Source organism: Pleurodeles waltl, chromosome 9 (genome assembly GCF_031143425.1).
Source record: "Pleurodeles waltl isolate 20211129_DDA chromosome 9, aPleWal1.hap1.20221129, whole genome shotgun sequence".
NCBI classification, from domain to species: domain Eukaryota; kingdom Metazoa; phylum Chordata; class Amphibia; order Caudata; family Salamandridae; genus Pleurodeles; species Pleurodeles waltl.
Genome location: NC_090448.1, coordinates 273,826,865 through 273,850,705, shown reverse-complemented (window position 1 = coordinate 273,850,705; position 23,841 = coordinate 273,826,865). Strand labels below are relative to the sequence as shown.

General features: G+C 42.6%; 1 protein-coding gene across 8 annotated transcripts in view; it reads left to right on the top strand.

The window, feature by feature from the left end:
* Window positions 1-23,841, top strand: part of LOC138259164 (cyclin-dependent kinase 17-like) — a 521,155-nt gene that overhangs the window by 458,370 nt on the left and 38,944 nt on the right. For all 8 annotated transcript variants that reach the window (XM_069206701.1, XM_069206696.1, XM_069206702.1 and 5 more), the window contains 2 exons: window positions 1,655-1,745; window positions 15,838-15,915. In XM_069206701.1, coding sequence (XP_069062802.1) covers window positions 1,655-1,745; window positions 15,838-15,915 — 169 coding nt within the window. The remainder of the gene's footprint in view (window positions 1-1,654; window positions 1,746-15,837; window positions 15,916-23,841) is intronic.

Sequence of the window (23,841 nt, the reverse complement as noted above, 5' to 3'; positions counted from 1 at the left end):
GTAAAAGCTGGTGCTTTGGACTTGTGCATCATTTCTACCCAAGATGGTATCAGCTTTCCCATCTGGGGAAATCTATCAAGGTGTCTGCTTTTTTTCTCTCTGCCATATCCAGAAGGCAAGGCTGCACTAGTTTCATCCCAACAGATTCCTTAGCTTATATAGATCAGTCTAAGGTGTACTGAGTAGATGACCAAGTTTTTATTGGGGTTTCCAGGACAAAAAAGGGACAGGCAGTCCGGAAACTGACCATAACCTGCTGGATCATTCTCTGCAAATGTGGTATACATTGATCAAACTGAGCGTCTTGATGGTCTTCAGGGTTATTCTGCCAGAGTTAAGACTGCCACTACGGCCTTCGCCGCAGTGATCTGTTGTTGGACATCTGCAGGACGTCTACATGGGCATCTGTCCACACCTTTACCATGCAATAATGCCTGGACTCTCAGGTCTGCAGCGAAGGCTCTCATGTCTGTTCGTCCCTGCGTAGTTTCCTAGTCTAAAGTCCACTCCTCAGCTCCTCTTTTTCGGGAAGTGCTTGTTTGGTTTCTATTTAAAAGGCGCGGAATCTGTTACTAAACGTACCCATCAGAAAAACAAGTTACCTTCCGTAGGTACACTGTTTCTGGTGGGTACTCTACCCAACAGCAGATGACTAACTGACCCACATCCCTCCTTGTTCTGTAGAGTAGCCTTTAATGTATTGCTAGGTTCTGCGCACCGCCACGGCTCTCAGTCTGTTACTGACATACTGTGTCTTAGTGGTGCAAAACACTTTGGTGTAAACTGACGCCACTGTGTAGGGATAGCCCTTGTATACCGCTCCATACTTACACTTCCGGAGGAGGTGTGAAGCCAACATGGAGTCCAAAGGCATCACCTGTCGGCCTATAGGCATAATTACTCAAATGTTTACAGCTGGTGTTTGAGGAAATTTGTAGTTGGGCAGAATATCCACTAAAGAGAGCATTACCCACGGTAAGTAACTTGTTATTCACTCTACTTCTGATGTGATAACAGCACTGTTGTCAGAATTAATGACAGTATGTATAGGCTTTGAATTGAATGTGTTAACCCTCTGATCCTATTCTTAATACTATTTCAAGTCATCATGAACATTCTGGAAAAATATTTTATTTGTTGGTAGAGAACGAACACCCCTGCGATGAAGCATGCCACCACATGTAGGTGAGGGTTTTGCATAATTCCGTTTCAACAAATGAATTAGAGGTGGTTAAAAAGTCCTTCTAATAACTATACGTTTTCCTTAGAGACAGAGGAACCCAGTCTTTTTAAGTTGAGTAAGGCACAAGAGTGTGGGCTCCATATCTTCTTTATAAAGATGAAATGAAAGTACCGGATCTCCAGACGTAATTTAAAAGCCCACGTGCTATCATTCATCCCAGAGTTGGCTAGGCACATATTGAGCTGGGGGTCTCGTGAATTCCTAATTAGTATGTTATATAAATGTGAAAGATAAAATGGATGGTAATAATATTTAGGTGAAATAGATATATGTGCTGGTTAGGTAACTGTAAGTAGGTCTTCCTTTACTGGCAGTGTCATATTCTTCAATATCTGTTTTTTTATTTGGAAAAACATAACTTGAAAGAATTCAACAATTAAAAAATGCTAATGCTGTTACATTTTATTGCAGTATGAAGCCAAAACAAGAGCGTCAGCGGAAGAAGCAATGAAACATCCATATTTTAAGAGTCTCGGGGAGCAGGTCCTTAAATTGCCGGATAGTAAGTATGCTCAGGTTCATGTTAAGTCCAACGTTGCTTTCATTTTAAACCATTTTAAATACATTCAGTTGTGCAGTGCCTTTGTCCTAGAAGTGGGAAGGGGAAAATAAGCTCCAGTAGTTATATACCATTGAACATAAGTATGTTTTTGTGTCTGTGTGAACAGTAATGCCAAAAATAAGTGCAGCCTCTTAATATTTTATCAAACCCATTAAAATGTGCGCCATACTGCTTCCATATCAAGACAGTAATTCCAATCGAGTGCTGCCAAACAAGTTCATGTGATTACAGGTTCATCGGGAAGCATGACTGCTTGTATGTAACACTATTTTGTTAGTTAGACCTGAAAATTAGGTTTATCAAAATATGGAATTTGTTGCTTAAAAGATATCTGAAATGGTCTCTTGGTAAAGAATCATTGCTCCTCAACAGTCCGGGAAGTGTTATTATGTAATTTCCAAACAGTATGAGGCTCCTCTTTCCAGTGATAAGGAATATTTGCAATTTAACAAAGTTTCGAACAGTTGCCAGTCTATCCAGGAGTGGGTATCCCAGAAGGTTCACAGCAAGATCAGACCTCGTGATGCTCTTTATGATCACAAAGGACCACCAACCTACATTCTGTGATCTGCAAGCCTCTTAACACTAAATGGTAGAGTTTGCATTTGAACAGATTGAACAGGTATTGCTTTTGTGGAATGGTAGAACACGGTGACATTTTAGGTTTGCACAACAGTATCTAAATGACATTTAGTCCAACGGAGTTGTTCATCCGTAACGCAAAGTTTTTGGCAAAAAAACAAATGCTACACATTACAAAAAGAACCTAGTATGAAACAACAAGCATAGTGGTGAAGGGGGGGGGGGGACATAACGCCCTTGACAATCATAAGTCCACCATGAATTTCTCTCTATACCAGCATTTGAAAGGAAAACGTGTGACAATCTGTCCAACAGGTAAATCTTTACAAAGTGAATCATGCTGCACAACAGTGGTCCAAAACACACATGTAAACCTACATCTGTATAGCTGAAAATGAAAAGAATCTATATTTAGGAATGTCCAAATCGAATTAGAGGCTTCAACACGATTTAGATGCAGCGGTTAAGGCTAACGAGTTCAGTGCACAAAAGAATGCTCTAAAACATCACCGAGCTTTAGCAGTTTTGTAAGAGGAGTAGGCCAGCATACCTCACGGGCAATATGGGAAGCTGATCAACTTAAAATAAATATTGACTTCAGTTTATTGCTACTAATAGTGCATCGCGGGATGCACTTTTTCACACACAACGTAGGAATTTTGGCTGATTTTTTTTGTTTACTTAATGATAGCAAAGTGAAATTCAAATGTGGTCCTTTTCAGATGTGCCTTAAAATGTGAAACCATAGTATCTAAAAAGGATGTACTTTATTTTTCGAGAGAGAGACTGAGACTGACTCTCTCATGAATGCGTGGGTGTGTGACTGTTCAAACTAGAGGGTCTTAAAATTCCCTACCATAGTCTGGCTATGAAACATAGTTGGCTTATTTTAACTATGAAAATTCTGCCACCGACATTAATAGTTTCTATCTTGTTTTCAAATTCCCCAGTCTAGCCTTGTGTCCATTTTCAGGATGGGGTACTCTGCATTGTTTTGAAAATTGTAACCGCTGTAGAACAAGTCACCAGATACTCATCTGTATTTAAACTGGACTTTGTCAACCACATTAAACTAAACATTGTGTATAGTTAAACCTTAGAATATGACACTTTTGCATCAGGTATATGTGTCGAACATCTACAGGTGCTTTTTACACTATTTCAGTAGGTAGCTTTCATTTCCATATTATACAGCAACATCCCAACACATATTTGTGGCTACACAGGGAAGCTCTTATAAATAACATCAAAAGCAGGCTTGAAAAAGACACTTTATATGGTAAATTACTTTCAATCAGCACCCTCACTACAAAAATAGAATGCAAACAACATTTCCTGTGCTTATCACAGAGCTCCTAATTTGCAAGCACTTATTGTGAGAGCTGACAACATTATGTTGCTATCCTCTGACTGATTCCTGGGAGCAGTGCAAGTGCACCAAACAGAGTACAATTTGGACGACGGGTGGCCTCAATTGAATTTAGAAAAGCTCCTACCTTCCATTAAAATTACGTTTTGATTTCATATTTGTGAATTAAACAGCATTGTTCATGTATTTGTTGGATAAATGCTTGTTTCTGTATTTTCGTGCATTGTTTTGTGCTTCAAATCATTGAAATTGTGATGGCCGGGTCCCTGACTTCCAGTAATGACGCAGTAGGGGTCCCCAGACTCCAATAATGATTCAGTGAGGGCCCCCTGATCCCAGTAATGATTAAGTAGGAGTCCACAAAAGTCAAAGGTAAGAACCACTGATCTGTGGCATACAACAACATGCTTAATATGACAGACTTCTGTCATTTATGTGACCGAGTGCTAAAGACATGTTTGTGAAAAACAGTACATAGACCAAAAAATAATAAACTTCACAGCCCCTAAAATACCATTTTAAACATTACTCTCCGACAATTAGATTTTTTCTCTGAAACATGTCTTCAAGAGAAAACTACTAGAGTGCGGGTAAAACATCTGGATCTACTGTTAACAATCATTGCCTTCAAACTAATTTTATCCTTGTTGACAAGGCTACCTCATCACTGTATACCACAGCATATCTCAGGACTTCATTGATTCTACTTCCCACTTGGAATCTTCATTGATAACGGGTCTGAAAGTTATCTGCGCGGTCACTGAGAATGTAATTGTATATTGCGTTGCGGAGGTGCAAGCCGAAACGCTGTATTGCAAATATAGATATGTATTTTGGTGAATTCATAAAATTGGGTCATTTCCCAAATTGCAAGCAAAACATGGCAGGCCATTGCTCACTGTGACTCAAGTCATTAGCATCTCAGGAAGCCAGATTTGGGGTGGGCTGAAAGAAGACGAGTTGACAGCATGGGGGCACATCAGAGAGTTGAAAGTCATTGAGTAGAGTGGAAACTCAGACCTGAAGTGAGTCTTTCTTCACAGTGGAAAATCAAAACTTATTGGCTAATATCAAAACCTACACTGTGACAAAATTCTCTTAACCCCTTAGCTGCTGGGCCGTCCCCCCCCCCCCCCCCCCCCCCCTTCCAGTGCTGAGCCATTTTTTGGCTATTTGGGGTAGTTCGCGCTTAGGCCTTCATAACTTTTTGTCCACATAAGCTATCCACGCCAAACTTGCGTCCTTTTTTTCCTTCATCCTAGGGATTCTAATGGTACCCAGAGTTTGTGGTTTCCCCTGGAGGAGACCAAGAAATTAGCCAAAATACAGTGAAAATTTCGTTTTTTCCCAAAAAATGGGAAAAAAGGGCTGCCGAAGAAGGCTTGTGTTTTTTTCCCTGAAAATGCCATCAACAAAGGGTTTCTGGTGCTGAAATCACCATCTTCCCACCTTTCAGGAACGGGCAGACTTGAATCAGAAAACCACATTTTTCAACACAGATTTGGCATTTTACTGGGACATACCCCATTTTTACTATTTTTGGTGCTTTCAGCCTCCTTCCAGTTAGTGACAGGAATGGGTGTGAAACCAATGCTGGATCCCGGAAAGCTAAACATTTCTGAAAACTAGACAAAATTCTGATTTGAGCAAGGGGTCATTTGTGTAGATCCTACAAGGTTTTCCTACAGAAAATAACAGCAGAAATAAAAAAAAAATTGAAATTGAGCTGAAAACAACAGCCATTTTTCTTTGTTTTACTCTAACTTTTTCCTGCGATGTCAGATTTTTGAAAGCAATATACCGTTATGTCTGCTGGACTCTTCTGTTTGTGGGGATATAAAGGGCTTGTAGGTTCATCAAGAACCCTAGGTACCCAGAGCTAATAAATGAGCTGCACCCTGCAGTTGGTTTTCATTCTATACTGGGTATACAGCAATTCATTTGCTGAAATATGAAGAGTGGAAAATAGGTATCAAGAAAACCTTTGCATTTCCAAAATGGCCACAAGATAAGGTGTTGAGAAACAGTGGTTATTTGCACATCTCTGAATTCCGGGGTGCCCATACTAGCATGTGAATTGCAGGGCATTTCTCAAATAGACGTCTTTTTTACACACCCTCTTATATTTGGAAGGAAAAAATGTAGAGAAAGGTAAGGGGCAATAACACTTGTTTTGCTATTCTATGTTCCCCCAAGTCTCCCGATAAAAATGATACCTCACTTGTGTGGGTAGGCCTAGCGCCCGCGACAGGAAATGCCCCAAAACACAACGTGGACACATCCCATTTTTTGACAGAAAACAGAGCTGTTTTTTGCAAAGTGCCTACCTGTAGATTTTGGCCTCTAGCTCAGCCGGCACCTAGGGAAACCTACCAAATCTGTGCATTTTTGAAAACTAGAGACCTAGGGGAATCCAAGATGAGGTGACTTGTGGGGCTCTGACCAGGTTCTGTTACCCAGAATCCTTTGCAAACCTCAAAATGTGGCAAAAAAAACACATTTTCCTCACATTTCGGTGACAGAAAGTTCTGGAATCTGGAAGGGGCCACAAATTTCCTTCCACCCAGCGTTCCCCCAAGTCTCCCGATAAAAATGATACCTCACTTGTGTGGGTAGGCCTAGCGCCCGCAACAGGAAATGCCCCAAAACACAACATGGACACATCCCATTTTTTGACAGAAAACAGAGCTGTTTTTTGCAAAGTGCCTACCTGTAGATTTTGGCCTCTAGCTCAGCCGGCACCTAGGGAAACCTACCAAACCTGTGCAAATTTTGTTAAAACTAGAGACCTAGGAAAATCCAAGATGGGGTGACTTGTGGGGCTCTGACCAGGTTCTGTTACCCAGAATCCTTTGCAAACCTCAACATTTGGCCCAAAAAACACTTTTTCCTTTCATTTCGGTGACAGAAAGTTCTGGAATCTGAGAGGAGCCACAAATTTCTATCCACCCAGCATTCGCCCAAGTCTTCAGATAAAAATGGTACCTCACTTGTGTGGGTAGGCCTGGTGCCCGCGACAGGAATAGATCACACAACGGTCAGTGTTGGTCCTTACATGAGGCAGCTGTTGACCCTGGGGTGATCCATTCCTGATGCAGGCACTAGGTGTAGGTGCTCAAGTGGGGTAGTTTTTTTATCAGGACAGGTGAGAAATCACTGGATGGTAGGAATTTTGTGGATCCCAGCATATTCCTGTAGTTTGTGTGACAGAAATGCGAGAAAAATAGAGTTTTTATTCAACATTTCAGCTTTGCAGGGTATTCTGGGTAAGAAAACTTTGGGGAATCAACACAAGTCACACCTCTGTGGACTCCCCCGAATGTCTAGTTTCCAGAAATGTTTGGGTTTAGTGTGTTTCTCTATATGGCTGCCGAACCCAAGACCAAAAACACAGTTGCCTGCCTTACAAAACCAGTTTGTTTTGCGATAGATAATTTTGATGTCTCCACAATACGATTTTGGCGGTGGAATTTGGGGCTGAACTAAATTGGGAAGCTCCCAAGAGAGCACTCTCTCTCTCTCTCTCTCTCTCTCTCTCTCTCTCTCTCTCTCTCTCTCTCTCTCTGCTTGCCGCCGCATTCACCTGCTCTCTGGGTTGGGCTAACCCACTATTACCCAGTTGCACAGACTGCTTGCGGAGAGACAGCAGGACTGTCCTCATCACCTCCCTCATAATGTACTGGAAGAGGAGTTATCGAATGGGACTCCTCCGACTGAAAAATCACTCCCAGAGTTTGCGCCATTGTCCTATCCCTCAGATGCTGTCTCAGTATCTGATGTCTCAGTCTCTGATCCTATGTCAGAGCTGTCCTCTATAACCCGAGTGACAGCAGCAGTCATCTATCAAGATGCCATCTCTGCTATTGGCTAAACTGTTGCTCTAAAACACTAGCCTACGTAGACAGTCACAAAATCGATGGTGTGTGTGAGATACGTGCAACAGTAGAGGCCACCTTACATGCGCTTCTTCCCTCAATCAGCATGTTCTTTCAAGTCACTCAGAAACACCTTGTCACATACCATTCGTCACAGTCTTTAGCACCTCCTGCGCCCAGTCCAACAATCATTATTGGTGCTCCCACTTCCTCCTCCTCGGATTCCCTCATTACCATCCAGCAAAAGTGCCTTTCATCTCTCCATAGCCGCCCTGCACATACATTTCATTTGTATTATAGCGCAGGTAACGGCAGACTTTACTAAGGTACTCAGCTATTGACATAAAATACAGATTTGCTCTTTGCAGTAGGCATATAAACCTTCTGCGCTTCTTTATGGCATTAAAACTGCCACTAGACAAAAGTCTGATCCTTTCGTAGCAGAAACATATTCACAATACTTACTTGACTTGTTTATTGCTGCCTAAAAGCTACAGGTGAAATGCGTCAGTTGAAGTATGTGCATTGCTTTGAAGACGCAAGCTGCAACTGCAAGACAACTGGTGGCAAATCTATTTTTATATATATATATATATATATATATATATATATATATATATCACTTTTATATGTGGGTCTGGTTTTCCTGGGGGCCGATCGCAGCCCACAGGGAAACCACACACATATTGACAAAAGTGATATATATATATATATATATATATATATATATATATATGTATATATGTTCGATGGCATGTGTAGCTGCAGATACACATGCTGTGCACATCCCGCCATCTGGTGTTGGGCTCGGAGTGTTACAAGTTGTTTTTCTTCGAAGAAGTCTTTTTGAGTCACGAGACCGAGGGACTCCTCCCATTTCGACTCCATTGCGCATGGGCGTCGACTCCATCTTAGATTGTTTTTTTTCCGCCATCGGGTTCGGACGTGTTCCTTTTCGCTCCGTGTTTCGGGTCGGAAAGTTAGTTAGAATCTCGGAAAAATCATCGGTATTGTTTGCGTTCGGTATCGGGTTAGTTACAACAGATCAACACCGAATTAAGAAGAGCTCCGGTGGCCCTTTGGGTTTTTTTCGATCCCCGTCGGGGCCTGGTCGGCCCGGCCACATGTCTCTTCAAGGCTGATGGAACGGACCCCATTCCGCTTCTGTCCAAAATGCCATAACAAGTATCCATATACAGATCAACATCTGGTCTGTAACTTGTGTTTGTCACCAGAACACAAGGAGGATACTTGTGAGGCCTGTCGAGCGTTTCGGTCCAGGAAGACACTCAGGGACCGAAGAGCAAGAAGACTGCAAATGGCATCGGCGCCGACAGGACAAGGGCGTTTCGAGGAGGAGGAAGAAACATTCTCCACCCAGGATTCGGACTCTGAGGAGATCGACCCCGAGGAAACGCCGAAAACCGTGAGTAAGACGTCGAAACAAAGAACTCACGAAAAGACCGCTGAAGCCCAGGGGACGCCACCGCCAACAGGCCATGGCTTAACTCGAAAAATAGGTGACCGTTCATCGGCACCGAAAAAGTGCGAGCTGGTGTCGAAGTCATCCGACTCCGGTCGAGATTCCGGCACACAGCAATCTCGGGCCCGAGATAGTGGTTCAGAGAAGATTCGGCACCAAGATAGCGGCACCGAAACGGGTCGGCACCGAGAGAGCACTACGCCGAAAGTAAAGAAGGTTTCGTCGGAGCCGAAAAAAGCAGCCGAAAAGGTTTCGGTACCGAAACATCCGGCCTCGGAACCGAAAACAAGTTCCTACACTGAGGAACAAGGACTGTCCACACAAATGAAGACACATAGATTTGGACAGGAATTAGAGACAATAGAGCCAGATCACACACAAAGACGGCTCTTTAGTCAAAAAGATACAGGGAAGATCAGCACTCTTCCTCCAGTCAAAATGAAACGCAAGCTTGCCTTCCAAGACAAGGACAAACAACCACACGCAAAGGTGGCTAAACAAGTAACACCGCCACCATCCCCACATCACTCTCCGCAACCATCACCGGTAGCCACTCCACCAATGATGCAATCCCCAACTCACACGGGAATGAGTCAAGATGACCCTGACGCATGGGACCTTTATGACGCACCAGTGTCAGATAATAGTCCTGAATGCTATCCAGCTAGACCATCGCCACCAGAGGATAGTACAGGCTACGCACAGGTGGTGTCAAGAGCAGCGGCATTTCATAATGTCAGCCTTCATTCAGAGCCCATTGAAGACGACTTTCTTTTTAATACACTGTCGTCCACACACAGCCAATATCAGAGTCTTCCTATGCTACCCGGAATGCTAAAACACTCCAAACAAGTGTTTGAGGAGCCTGTTAAAGGGAGAGCCATTACTCCAAGAGTAGATAAAAAATATAAACCGCCACCAACAGACCCAGTGTACATTACACAACAGCTAACACCAGACTCTGTTGTAGTGGGAGCAGCGCGCAAAACAGCCAACTCTCATACTTCAGGAGATGTACCACCTCCAGATAAAGAAAGTCGAAAATTCGATGCTGCAGGCAAAAGGGTGGCGGCACAGGCAGCAAACCAGTGGCGTATTGCAAATTTGCAAGCTTTGTTAGCCAGATATGATAGGGCCCATTGGGATGAGATGCAACACTTTATTGAACATTTACCCAAGGAGTTCCAAAAAAGAGCGCAGCAAGTAGTAGAAGAAGGACAGAGTATCTCCAATAATCAGATACGGTCAGCAATGGATGCTGCAGACACAGCTGCTAGAACTGTCAACACAGCAGTAACTATAAGGAGACATGCATGGCTGCGTACATCAGGATTTAAACCAGAGATACGGCAAGCTGTGCTGAATATGCCATTCAACGGACAGCAGTTGTTTGGGCCGGAGGTGGACACTGCGATCGAAAAACTTAAGAAAGACACTGACACGGCCAAAGCCATGGGCGCACTCTACTCCCCACAGAGCAGAGGCACATTTCGAAAGACACAATTTCGAGGGGGGTTTCGAGGGCAAACCACAGAAGCCACAACCTCACAAACAAAGCCCAATTACCAGAGCCAGTATCAGCGGGGAGGTTTTCGGGGACAATATAGAGGGGGACAATTCCAAAGGAATAGAGGAAAGTTCCAAAGTCCCAAAACTCCTCCAAACAAACAGTGACTTCAAGGTCACAAATCTCCAACACATAACACCTGTGGGGGGGAGACTAACCAAGTTTTACAAACATTGGGAGGAAATAACAACAGACACTTGGGTCTTAGCAATTATCCAGCATGGTTATTGCATAGAATTTCTCAAATTCCCTCCAAACGTCCCACCGAAAACACACAATATGTCAAAACAACATATAGATCTTCCAGGACTAGAAGTTCAGGCATTGCTACAGAAAGAAGCAATCGAATTAGTACCAAAACAACAAATAAACACAGGAGTTTACTCCCTGTACTTTCTGATACCCAAAAAAGACAAGAGTCTGAGACCTATACTAGATCTCAGAACATTAAATACCTACATCAAATCAGATCACTTTCACATGGTTACATTACAAGACGTAATCCCACTGCTCAAACAACAAGACTACATGACAACACTAGACCTAAAGGATGCATATTTCCATATACCAATACATCCTTCACACAGAAAGTACCTAAGGTTTGTATTCCAAGGGATACATTACCAATTCAAAGTGTTGCCATTCGGAATAAAAACTGCACCAAGAGTTTTTACAAAATGCCTGGCAGTAGTAGCTGCACATATCAGAAGGCAGCAAATACATGTGTTCCCGTACCTAGACGATTGGTTAATCAAAACCAACACGCTAAGACGGTGTTCACAACACACAAGATATGTCATAGAAATCCTCCACAAACTAGGTTTCTCAATCAACTACACAAAGTCACACCTTCTGCCGTGTCAAACACAGCAATACTTAGGAGCGACAATCAACACAGCAAAAGGGATTGCCACTCCAAGTCCACAAAGAGTTCACACATTTCACAATGTAATACAGACCATGTATCCAAAACAAAAGATACAAGTCAAACTGGTGATGAAACTACTAGGCATGATGTCTTCATGCATAGCCATTGTCCCAAACGCAAGGTTGCACATGCTGCCCTTACAACAGTGCCTAGCATCACAATGGTCACAAGCACAGGGTCAGCTTCTAGATCTGGTGTTGATAGACCGCCAAACATACATCTCGCTTCAATGGTGGAACAGTATAAATTTAAACCAAGGGCGGCCTTTCCAAGACCCAGTGCCACAATACGTAATAACAACAGATGCTTCCATGATAGGGTGGGGAGCACACCTCAATCAACACAGCATCCAAGGACAATGGGACATACAGCAAAGACAGTTTCACATAAATCACTTAGAACTGTTAGCGGTATTTCTAGCGCTCAAAGTATTTCAACCCATAATAAGCCACAAACACATTCTTGTCAAAACAGACAACATGACAACAATGTATTACCTAAACAAACAGGGAGGGACACACTCGACAAAGTTGTGTCTCCTAACACAGAAAATATGGCATTGGGCGATTCACAACCACATTCGCCTAATAGCACAATTTATTCCAGGAATTCAGAACCAGTTAGCAGACAATCTCTCTTGGGATCACCAACAGATCCACGAATGGGAGATTCACCCCCAAATACTAAACACTTACTTCCAAATTTGGGGAACACCACAAATAGATCTATTTGCAATAAAGGAAAACTCAAAATGCCAAAACTTCGCATCCAGGTCAGTCTCAGGGCAATGCGTTATGGATGAGCTGGTCAGAGATATTTGCTTACGCTTTTCCCCCTCTCCCACTCCTTCCATATCTAGTAAACAAATTGAGTCAAAACAAACTCAAACTCATACTAATAGCACCGACATGGGCAAGACAACCTTGGTACACAACACTACTAGACCTCTCAGTAGTACCTCATGTCAAACTACCAAACAGACCAGATCTGTTAACACAACACAAACAACAGATCAGACATCCAAATCCAGCATCGCTGAATCTAGCAATTTGGCTCCTGAAATCCTAGAATTCGGACACTTAGACCTCACACAAGAATGTATGGAGGTCATAAGACAAGCTAGGAAACCTACCACTAGACACTGCTATGCAAATAAGTGGAAAAGATTTGTTTATTACTGCCATAATAATCAAATTCAACCCTTACACGCATCTGCCAAAGATATAGTAGGATACTTACTACAATTGCAAAAGTCAAAGCTAGCTTTCTCTTCAATAAAGATACATCTTACCGCAATTTCAGCTTACCTGCAAACTACGCACTCAACTTCATTATTTAGGATACCAGTCATAAAAGCATTTATGGAAGGCCTAAAGAGAATTATACCACCAAGAACACCACCAATTCCTTCATGGAACCTCAACATTGTCTTAACACGACTCATGGGTCCACCTTTTGAGCCCATGCACTCTTGTGAAATGCAATACTTAACATGGAAAGTTGCATTTTCGATTGCCATCACATCTCTAAGAAGAGTGAGTGAAATTCAAGCATTTACCATACAAGAACCATTTATTCAAATACACAAGCATAAAGTAGTTCTACGGACAAATCCAAAATTTTTACCAAAAGTGATCTCACCGTTCCACTTGAATCAAACGGTAGAATTACCAGTGTTCTTCCCACAGCCAGATTCTGTAGCTGAAAGAGCACTGCATACATTAGACATCAAAAGAGCGCTAATGTACTACATTGACAGAACAAAACTAATTCGAAAAACAAAACAACTATTTATTGCTTTCCAAAAACCTCATACAGGGAATCCAATTTCTAAACAAGGCATTGCTAGATGGATAGTTAAGTGTATTCAAACCTGCTATCTTAAAGCAAAGAGAGAGCTGCCTATTACACCAAAGGCACACTCAACCAGAAAGAAAGGTGCTACCATGGCCTTTCTAGGAAATATTCCAATGAACGAAATATGTAAGGCAGCAACATGGTCTACGCCTCATACATTTACCAAACACTACTGTGTAGATGTGTTAACTGGACAACAAGCCACATTAGGTCAAGCTGTACTACGAACATTATTTCAAACAACTTCAACTCCTACAGGCTGAACCACCGCTTTTGGGGAGATAACTGCTTACTAGTCTATGCACAGCATGTGTATCTTCAGCTACACATGCCATTGAACGGAAAATGTCACTTACCCAGTGTACATCTGTTCGTGGCATTAGTCGCTGCAGATTCACATGCGCACACCCGCCTCCCCAGGAGCCTGTAGCCGTTTAGAAGTTGATCTTGAACATTTGTAAATTTGTAAATATATTACTTTAAACTTCATTATGTACATATGTATTCACTCCATTGCATGGGCACTATTACTAGCATACACAACTCCTACCTCACCCTCTGCGGGGAAAACAATCTAAGATGGAGTTGACGCCCATGCGCAATGGAGTCGAAATGGGAGGAGTCCCTCGGTCTCGTGACTCGAAAAGACTTCTTCGAAGAAAAACAACTTGTAACATTCCGAGCCCAACACCAGATGGCGGGATGTGCACAGCATGTGAATCTGCAGCGACTAATGCCACGTACATTTTCCATATATCTCTATATATATATATCTATCTACATAGATATGTATATAGATAGATCTATATATATATCTATAGATCTATCTATAGATATATCCATGTACATAGATATATCTACATATATAGATCTATCTATATATATATATATATATATATATATATATATATATATATATATATATATATATATATATATATATATATATATATATATATAGCTAAATTTTGTTGTTGTTGTTGTATGGTTTCCTTGGGGGCCAAAATGGCCCCCAGGGAAACTCTACAACAACAAAAAAAACATTTTCCCCCACAGGGGGTCGCCCTGCCCACGTGCGACCTCCTGTCCATTATTATTATTATTTTTTTTAAACAAATAAATTTTGCCCCAGGGCGGCGCGCTGACGTCACAAAGGGGCGAGTGGGGGGCGGGGGGAGACACAGAAGCTTCCCTGGGACACCAAAAAAAAAAAATCCTCGGTGCAACGTGCCCGAGGATTTATTAACCCCCTCCCTAGTGTCGGCCACTGGTCGTGACCCGCATTGAAAAGGTTAAGGGTAGACCATCTGAGAGATAATAAGTTAACATTAGTACAGGAAAGACATGTTATTCGGGAATGGGTGATAGGAATGGTGTTCTCTCCTGGGTGAATGTAAGAGTCTTTTGTGAAAAGGGCTATATTTCCTTGATCCACGTCTCGAAACAACCCCCCCCGGCATACAGTATCTGTGTGTGTGTGTGTGTGTGTGTGTGTGTGTGTGTGTGTGTGTGTGAGAGCGGCACACAGTGGGTGGGTATGAGCCAGACTCGGACCCTTGAAAGGAAGCTGGTTGCCTAGGGCCTCTAGGTCTAGAAGGGTAATGAGGCAGTAAAGGCCCAAGGGAAGTCCAGTATTTACTCAGCTTGAAAATTTGAATAGACACTATTGTGGCATACAAAATACGATTCCCTCAACTGTGCTCCAATAAACATCTGTAATGTGTATAGGTAATAAACTGTTGTAAACAGTTGCATTGGTATATATGTCCGTGGGCTGCTTTGCATGTTTTTTTTTTAATTGCAAAAAATTAAAAATCTCTATTTGTTTCAAAGTAATTAAATGGCCAAGCATAGAGACAATCATGATTTCTTTAGGCCACTGACTTTAAAAGTGCAGTGACATCACATCAGTGTTTGCTGCTTTCTGGTAGGGATTTAGGTGTTGTATTTGATTGGCAGAAGGTGCCTATACTTTATGTACTAAAGGACAGTTTAGAGACAAATAGTCAAACTACAGTGTTTCCACTTTTCTTCAGGTTGGCTCCATTGTCACCTGTTTTAATAGTATACCCCCAATTAGGCTACTTCTGAAAAACAAAAGAAATGTAATATTTCTCTCAATGTTATTGATGAGAGAGCAAAGCCATGTTGATTTTTCTGGTAGCACAAATACAATACCATGGAATGTATTCCTCTTAGCGACCCACATTAGAGGTCTGAAATACCTCTGTAGTAGATGTTTCCTTGCACTCGTTGTGGTTCTCAATATTTGTAAATATAATTGTATATTAAATACTGGTTTTGCAGTTGCTTTCAGTCTGATTAAATATCGGATAATTACAAACTGACACTTCACACCCTTTTTATTTAGCTGCTTCCATATTTTCACTAAAAGACATCCAGTTGCAGAAAGATCCGGGCTACCGATCACCATCTTACCCAGAATCAGGTAAGCAGCACCTAATTTCATACTCGTGAGATATGGTTTTGCATTTCACTGTGTCAGTCATAAATACAGTAAACATACATTTCTATTAAAATACATATTTACTTGCTAAGCAAATCCTACCCGTGGGGCCGTTAACAAAGAGATCCCTGGCGTGAGGAACGCTGCATTTTGTCAATTACGTAATGTCCTTTACTTTATAGGTGTGCTATTCCCCAGTAGCTAGAGTGAGAAAAATATGACTGTGTACTGTCCAAGTACTAATGTCCATTGCAGCCAGTTTCGACAAGCTTCAACTCTTCAACATACTATCTACGTGCCCCTGCGTCACAGGAGCCATTTAAATGTTACTACTCTGTCCACATGGCCACGTGATAATTGTGTCTTCAAATAGAATAATCCAATTAGTCAGCCAACTGAAAAACATCAGCGGTGAAGGATTTTCCAGAATGAGTCGCCAATATCTCCTCTGAAGTTATGTTATGTTTTTTTTACTTTTAGTTTTCTTTAAACCTACTAATTCATTTACGAAGAGCAGTTACTTTTTAAAATCTGGTTTAAGAATCCAAGCAACAAAGAAAACCGTTAAAACGTATTGTTTTGCTGTTGTTATGGCCATTAACCAGCAGGTATTGGGACCTGAAAGTGAAATTCACACCGCGTTGAAGATATTTGTACAGGTAAAGCACATCTCCTGATTAGCCAGTGCTTGTAATCATGCAAATCGCTCGCCCAATGATTGGTGTTTGAAAGACTGTTGACAAAGTAACGCCCTGTAGACCAGATCTAATATTACAACTGTGCATCTGGAAGTCTGTGGTAAGTGGTGCAAGGAAGAACATTTCATAATGCAACATAAACGTCTAAGGTGTTTTATGAGGTGTGAATGTGCAATCTCCTAAACTCCGTATCCTAGGAATTAATACGCACAGGGTTTTTAGTGAATGAGCGCTCAGTATCTATGTAGCAGTAGTAGGGTTACCACAGAATAAAGCTATAAGGCTGGTGCAGTGATAAAGACTGCCATCTCCTGAGGAGGTGATTGCTGGATACTAACCATCAGAAAATATACAGTCCACAGTCCCGCAACAGCCTGAGATGAAAAAAAAGGTTTCGAGAAACCTTCAATCATTATAATTTAAATGTGATTTAAAAGAAATGTTGCGTATGTGCTGCTTCTGTCACCATATTGTTTACAGTGCTGATTGTTTTCCTGCAAATTTGTCTTAAAATGTACAATTGGCAATACCTATTTGTATTTAACCACTTGTGTGCGTCGGATGGCAGGGAGCCGCCCGACGCCACAGTGCTCCTGGGAGTAGGACAGCTCCTTGGTGTCCCCGCACATGGCATAAAACAACCCTTTGGTGCAGGCACCAGAGGGATTTCCTTGTGCCGAAAACCGCCTCAGGAGCTGGGGAATAGCTTCCTCTGCTCCTAAAAATGTTTTTGGTTTTTAGTGAAATGACTATCACCGCACATGGCGCACTAATGTAATTACACTGAAAACGAAAGTGAACTGAGCTGATCGGCTTATTTCACTTTCACTGCCTCAGTACACTCTGGGCTGTTTCAGCCCCCTGACCACCAAAACAGACGAGAGAGGTATCATTAGGAAAGGGAGGTTCTCCCCTTTTAAATGGAACCCTTCCCTAGTGGATCCCTGTTTGCGAATGGCCTCAGGAGACCGATTCCCCAAGCAGGTTTCTACTCCAATAGAAACCAGGAAGGGGGGGGAGTGGCGCCTTGGGCAAGGGCTTTTGCTCCTCCAACCCCAGTTTTTAGGCAAATTCAGTCTTTCAAGCCAGTCAGGGGGCAGATGAGCCAATAGCTCCTGATCTGTCCCCTGGGGGGGCAGAATGCCCACTAAGCACCAGGGATTTTTCTTTTGATGTAGGTGTGGGAGCTGTCCAAAATTGGCATGCCAATGCCGTCACCGACCCCCAAAAACAAAATGGAACAGTCTATCTGCTCCACCGGGGTGCAGATAGGGGTTACTACCCCTAACTGTTCCCCTCCCCCACTCCTAGAAGGGGGGGAGGGGCAGAAAGCCCACTAGACACCAGGGATTTTTTTTATTTTTTTTTAAATAAAAGAGGGGTTTGGTCTGCCCACAGTTGGCAAGGCCATACCCTCACCTAACATACTTGGGAACTAAAGTCTTTCTGCCCCCTAATATGCCCCCCTGTACCCACCAGGGGGACAGAAAGCCCACTAGGCACCATGTTTTTTTTTTTTTTTTTTTTTAATATGTAGGGGTGAGGACTGCCCAAAATGGGCATGCCAAGGCCCCCACACTCTTCAGGGGCTGGGTGGCTGGAGGACAGAAAGCCCACTAGACACCAGGGAATATATATATATTTTTTTTTTTTGTTAAAAGGAGGGGTGGGGTCATGGCCATGCTCTAACCCCCACTCTCAAATAAATGGGGACAACGTCTTTCTTCCCCCTGCAGGGCATATGGGGGGTGATTACCCCTGGTATGTCCCCCAGGGGGGCAGACAGCTCAATAGGCACCAGGAGTTTTTAAAATAAAATATAGAGCAGTGGGGGCTGCTCTCCACTGTGGGCATGGTTATGCACCCCACCCCAACTGAAGGGGGCAACACACTTTCTGCTCCCCCTGCTGACTAAAGCATCTCATCCCAATGGCAAGCAAGAGGACATTTGACTCTTTTGGTGTTGATTTTACATATGGGCCAGGAGTGCTTGGGTAACTCCAAGTATTGTCCCACTTACAATCCTGAACAACTACACTTTTGGGCTTGGGTAGGCTGCCACCTGAAAACAAACTACCAGACACTTCTGAAAACTTGACATCTGGGGGAGGTAAGGGTGATGTGCTTGACATGCACCCTACACCATTTTCTTACCCACAATGCCCTGCAAACCTCCAGCTTTACCTGAGGTCACACATTTTCACATGTTTCTGTGATGGAAATCTCTGGAATCCACAAAATACTTACCACCCAGCAATGCCCTGCCTGTGCCGATTAAAAACTCTGCCCCTGGGCCTAGTGCCAGTGACCAGAACAGATCCAGCTGTGGTCAATAACGATTCTCTACTGAAGGGCTCCCATTGTTAATCAAAAATACCTGTACACACAGACGTCATGTTGTCCAGAAAGTGGTCAAATATATCTGGCATTGTGCTGGTGCTGAAACACCCCAAAAATAGTCAGCCAACTTATCAGCATATCCATTATACCAAAGAACTAAATTCGATGCATAGCCAAAATCTTATCACAAAATGAAAGTTAAGGGCTAGCTTCCAGGTTAGACGCTGCATTCTGTATAATCAATATTAATAGGAAAATACATATCATCATCTTATGCTCAATGCCCCAACATAGATAAAATCTCCTTATTCACGAGCACATTGAGGTACTTAATTATTACATACAAGCCTCCACCATCCAAATTTTTCTAATCGGGATACATCTGACATATGCAAAACTGTCAAAAAATCAATGCCACCGACCCTACATCAACTTCTTCTCCAACCTGGGAAAAAATGAGTGTCTGCAGTGAACCAAGATGCCATTATCTGATTTAAATATACACCATGACTGGACGAGCCTTTTAAAGGTCACATGGTTTCATATCGAAGCACGGCGGCCAACTTGAAAGGTTCCTTCAGTGCCAATATTGTGAAAGAAAGAACATGAAACAAACCAATACCTAGCCCAGGTTTAATGAGCATAGAACAATAAAAAAAAAAACACATGATGCAAAACAGACTATATCCCAGAATACTGGCTCCCACCAACTCATACACACAATAGCAGCTGCCTGTCATCTCACGTGTCTAGGCCTTCCTGGGAACAATAAATTCAATGTAATCCGATGCTTCTACAGGAAGACGTACACAATATATCTTCACATATAGACACATACCACACTTAACCCAACCTGGAGCTCAGAGTGGAACCAAGAAATAGAAGGAATGGGGCTCCATTGAAGATATTACCAACCTGTGTGGATCACTGCCTTTCTTCTCAAAGTTTAGTACAACCAATCATGTGGTATCGCACCACAACAAGTCTCCTTCACAACTGGTGTATAACGGGACTCCAAACATGAAGAAAATATGACACTAATCCTATAAGTCCCATACATCTGTAGAGACGTTCTAATCTATCACTCAATAACTGCTGTAGGCACACAGGCAATAAACCCTACATTACTATATAATAAATAATCCAAGTCACAGATTCTTCTAAAGTGTAGCTAGAACTTGCCACTCCACCTGTTGGTTAAGCCCCTTCTGAATTGAGTTTGCCAAGCGGATCACCTTATTCTCACAATTGTGAGCATGTCTGCGCTTAAAACATTTTATCACTTCCAGTGCAAAGCATTTCATCGTATTGGATGCATGTGTCATTTTTAAATAATGTTCCACCAATTGTACCCTACCTCGAATATGTGATTGCTATTGTGTGATTCTTTTCCGCACTTCCTGAGTAGTTTTGCTGATGTAAATCAGAGCACAAGGACACTCTATGAATTAGACTACATTCTTGGAAGCACAATTAGAATATGATGTTTGAGTCCAGCTTCTATCATTAATCATACAAGTTCTAAACATTGTCGTAGTAGCACATGTAGTACAACTACCACAGGATTAATGTCCTGTCATTGGTTCTAATCCCCATAGATGTCTAAGTGATGCTGGTTCAGGGTCAATATGTGCACTGACTAGATGGTCTGTCAGATTTTTACCCTTTTTGAAGGCAAACATAGGTTTCTTCTGGAAAACATCAGATATATTAAGTAGATGCCAGTTTTTCAAATTGATACTTTTGATTCTATTGGATTCTGGTTTCTAATATGCATTCCAAACTACTATATTCTTGCAGTGAGCATATTCTGTAGTTTCTTCCAGAATAACAGGAACGTTCCAAGTGGCAGAATGGTAATCTCCTTAGTAGCATGCAGTGGAAGCAAAATACAGAAAGAAGCCCAAAATCAGTGGAACATGAACTGCAAGCAGGATGTTGCTGGTAAATTGACCAATTGAAAATAATTTCTGTGACAAGAATATTTTCTGGCTTTAAAAGCTGACAATTATTGTTCCATCTTGTGGTTAATGGAAATAGTTATTTCTAGTACTCCCTGCAAATCGCCCCCCCCCACCCCATACACAACTCAGGCATTGTCAACCATTTGGTGGTAAGTCCATCTTCCTGTGATGTCCAACCTATGCCATGTAACTGTCACTTCAGATTTTGTTTCGACCGTTGGATCAGGAAGCAAATTAAGAACAGGCGCAGCAGATTTGTGAATTAGCTGATAAAACATTGAGAAAATAACTGGAAAACAGGACATAAAAAATGCCCATTCAACCACTGACATTGAAGAAAAATTGAAAAACTCAATGGGAAACCAAATTCAGCATCATGTTTGCCATTGTGGGAATCTAGCCGTGTCTTTGGGAATGCACTGCCATGGTTTCTGAGACATCAAGGGAGATGGAGAATGCCACCTTTAGGGTTTGCTTGAAATGTCACCACAAGTATCTGCAGAAGGACACCCACAAAGTCTGTAAGCTTTGTTTGCCAAAGGACCCTACACCCAGGGGAATTACAACCCAAGGCACTGAAAGTTAGAGAGCAGCAAATATGAATGCACTACGCAATGATGTAGTTGCAGCGGAAACAACATTGCCTCAAATACCTTGATCAAGGAAGGAAATCTGAAAGGACACTGAACTAGTGCAAGAAGAAGGATATGGCACTTAAAAGGGTAATGTCATCCTCATGAAACAGACAATTCAAGAAAGACATTGAGAGAAAAAGGAGTGCACAAAAGAGACAGCCTCAGGTAACACCTCAGCCCTGTGTTGGGACAGAGCAAAAACTCCCTATCTTGAAGTCCTCAAAAGCCCCCTTAATTCCGAAATCCGCTACGATGGAAGGGAGAACTATACACAGAGAACCCGATGGTTCCAAATACAGGGACAATGTCTGAGGTAAGCCCTCAGACACTGGCTATATGACAAGAAGTGATAGAGACAGAGAGCAGGAAAAGTGTTGAAAGACTGACTTTTAAGAAAAAGATACAGCTGATGCTTAGTGCTGAACAACATGACCTTGAAGTAGAGAGAAAGAAGCGTTGGCTCAAGGCAGAAATGCAGCACCCCTACTGTAGATATGGAACTTTAATTAGTCCTGCAAGGGTTTCCATATTGCTACAAGACCAGTGGAAGGGGGAAAAGGGCAGGTGGAGGGAACATGGTGAGCTTGAATCTCCAACACCACCACAGCCCAACGAGGCATACCAAGAGCTTCTGTATGAGGAGTACCACCATTACGAACAGGGCTCCATTCAAAGTCTCGAAACGATGGCAGGGGATTAACAAGATCTTCACAATTACTCGTTGGGAGGGAGTGCTAATTGGCACCACTGGAAGCCTTCACCGTCTGAAGACATAGCAGTCTACAATGTGCTCATTAAAGAAGCAGCAGACACTTATGGTGTGCACCCGGAGGAGCAGACTGAATCATGCTTCTTGTCGAAACCCTGACTCTGTCTCAAAAGAAATATCAGCATCTGCCTTTGCTGAGTATCCTAGATAAGAAGAAAGCATTCAGAGAACCTGCTTCCGCTAAGGCAGTGACACTGAGAGTGGAAAATAAGTACCAGTACTCCTCACAATACGCCACATACATAAAGGCCAATGGAGTGATGAACTCAGTCATTGCAACCACAGCCAGAAAGAGGATCAATGTTCCTACATCAACAGGACCACCTCCTGACATGGAAAGAAGAATATGGAAATTGTTGGTGGGAAGATGGATAGAGCAGCTGCCACGCAGTGGAGAATAACTGATTTGAATGTCCTCCTAGACCAGTATGGCCGTCAGCACTCAGAAGAGATGGAAATGCTGGTGCATCACCTTCCCAAACAATACAGGAAAAGGGTTAAACAAAGTCATAAATGAGAGAAAGACCATAGCCAATGCCTGCTTAATGTCGGCACTGGATGCAGCAGACACTGCAAGCAGGCAGGTGTCTACAGGTGCAACCCCCAGAAGACATGCATGGCTGTAAGTAGGAGGGTGCAAGCAAGAGGTAAAGGTATCAGTCATCAATATGCCCTTTACAGAGGCCAACCTGTTTGGCATGAGGGCTATTCAGAGGTGCACCTGCCAGAAGAACCTTGATAAGAGGAGCTTTCTAGACAAGTAACTCACCAAACATCAGTCTGATAAGTACACCCCACGATGGCAGTATCCCATAACCACTAAGGGGACCATTGCAAGATGTATTGTACCATCAATACAAATATGCTACGAAACTGCTGGGCAGACACTGACAGAATAACCTGGAACACGCTTCACCAGTAATGTCATATAGGACTCTTGTCATGGGGACAAGACTCCTGGTTCCGGGTGGCAGCACCACTGCTTATGGCTGACTGAGTCAATCCCACACCGTTTGGTAGCGGTCTGCCTAACCCTTTCGGCTAGCTAGCAGCACCTCACTAAAACCTAGAAAGTAAAGGTGATTTGTGGCAGCCTGACTCATGACACTGTCGTGGTCGTCATGTCTTACCCCTTTCTCTCGTTAGCACACATCTCACACACACATAGGCAGACAGATGCAGGACATTTTTCAATGCATTTATTGATAAGACTGCAAGCTACAATAAAATATATGGGCTGCAATTATTAAGAAGATGAGGCAGAGCACTAACAGGTTTGTTACCATAAGTGAAAAGAAAATTAACAGCCCTACCATATTGGAATAAACATGTGCATAGGAATTCTACCCAAACTCAAAGTTTCTAAGCTAGAGCATAGCAGAACTAGCCCAAACCTGTCCGTACTTAGTCCATGGAAAGATCATCTGCCCCCATTACCTGAAATAGGCGTCCACCTGCCATCTCCTTGGTGAATTGTAGAGACAGGGCTGAGGTCAGCAAAG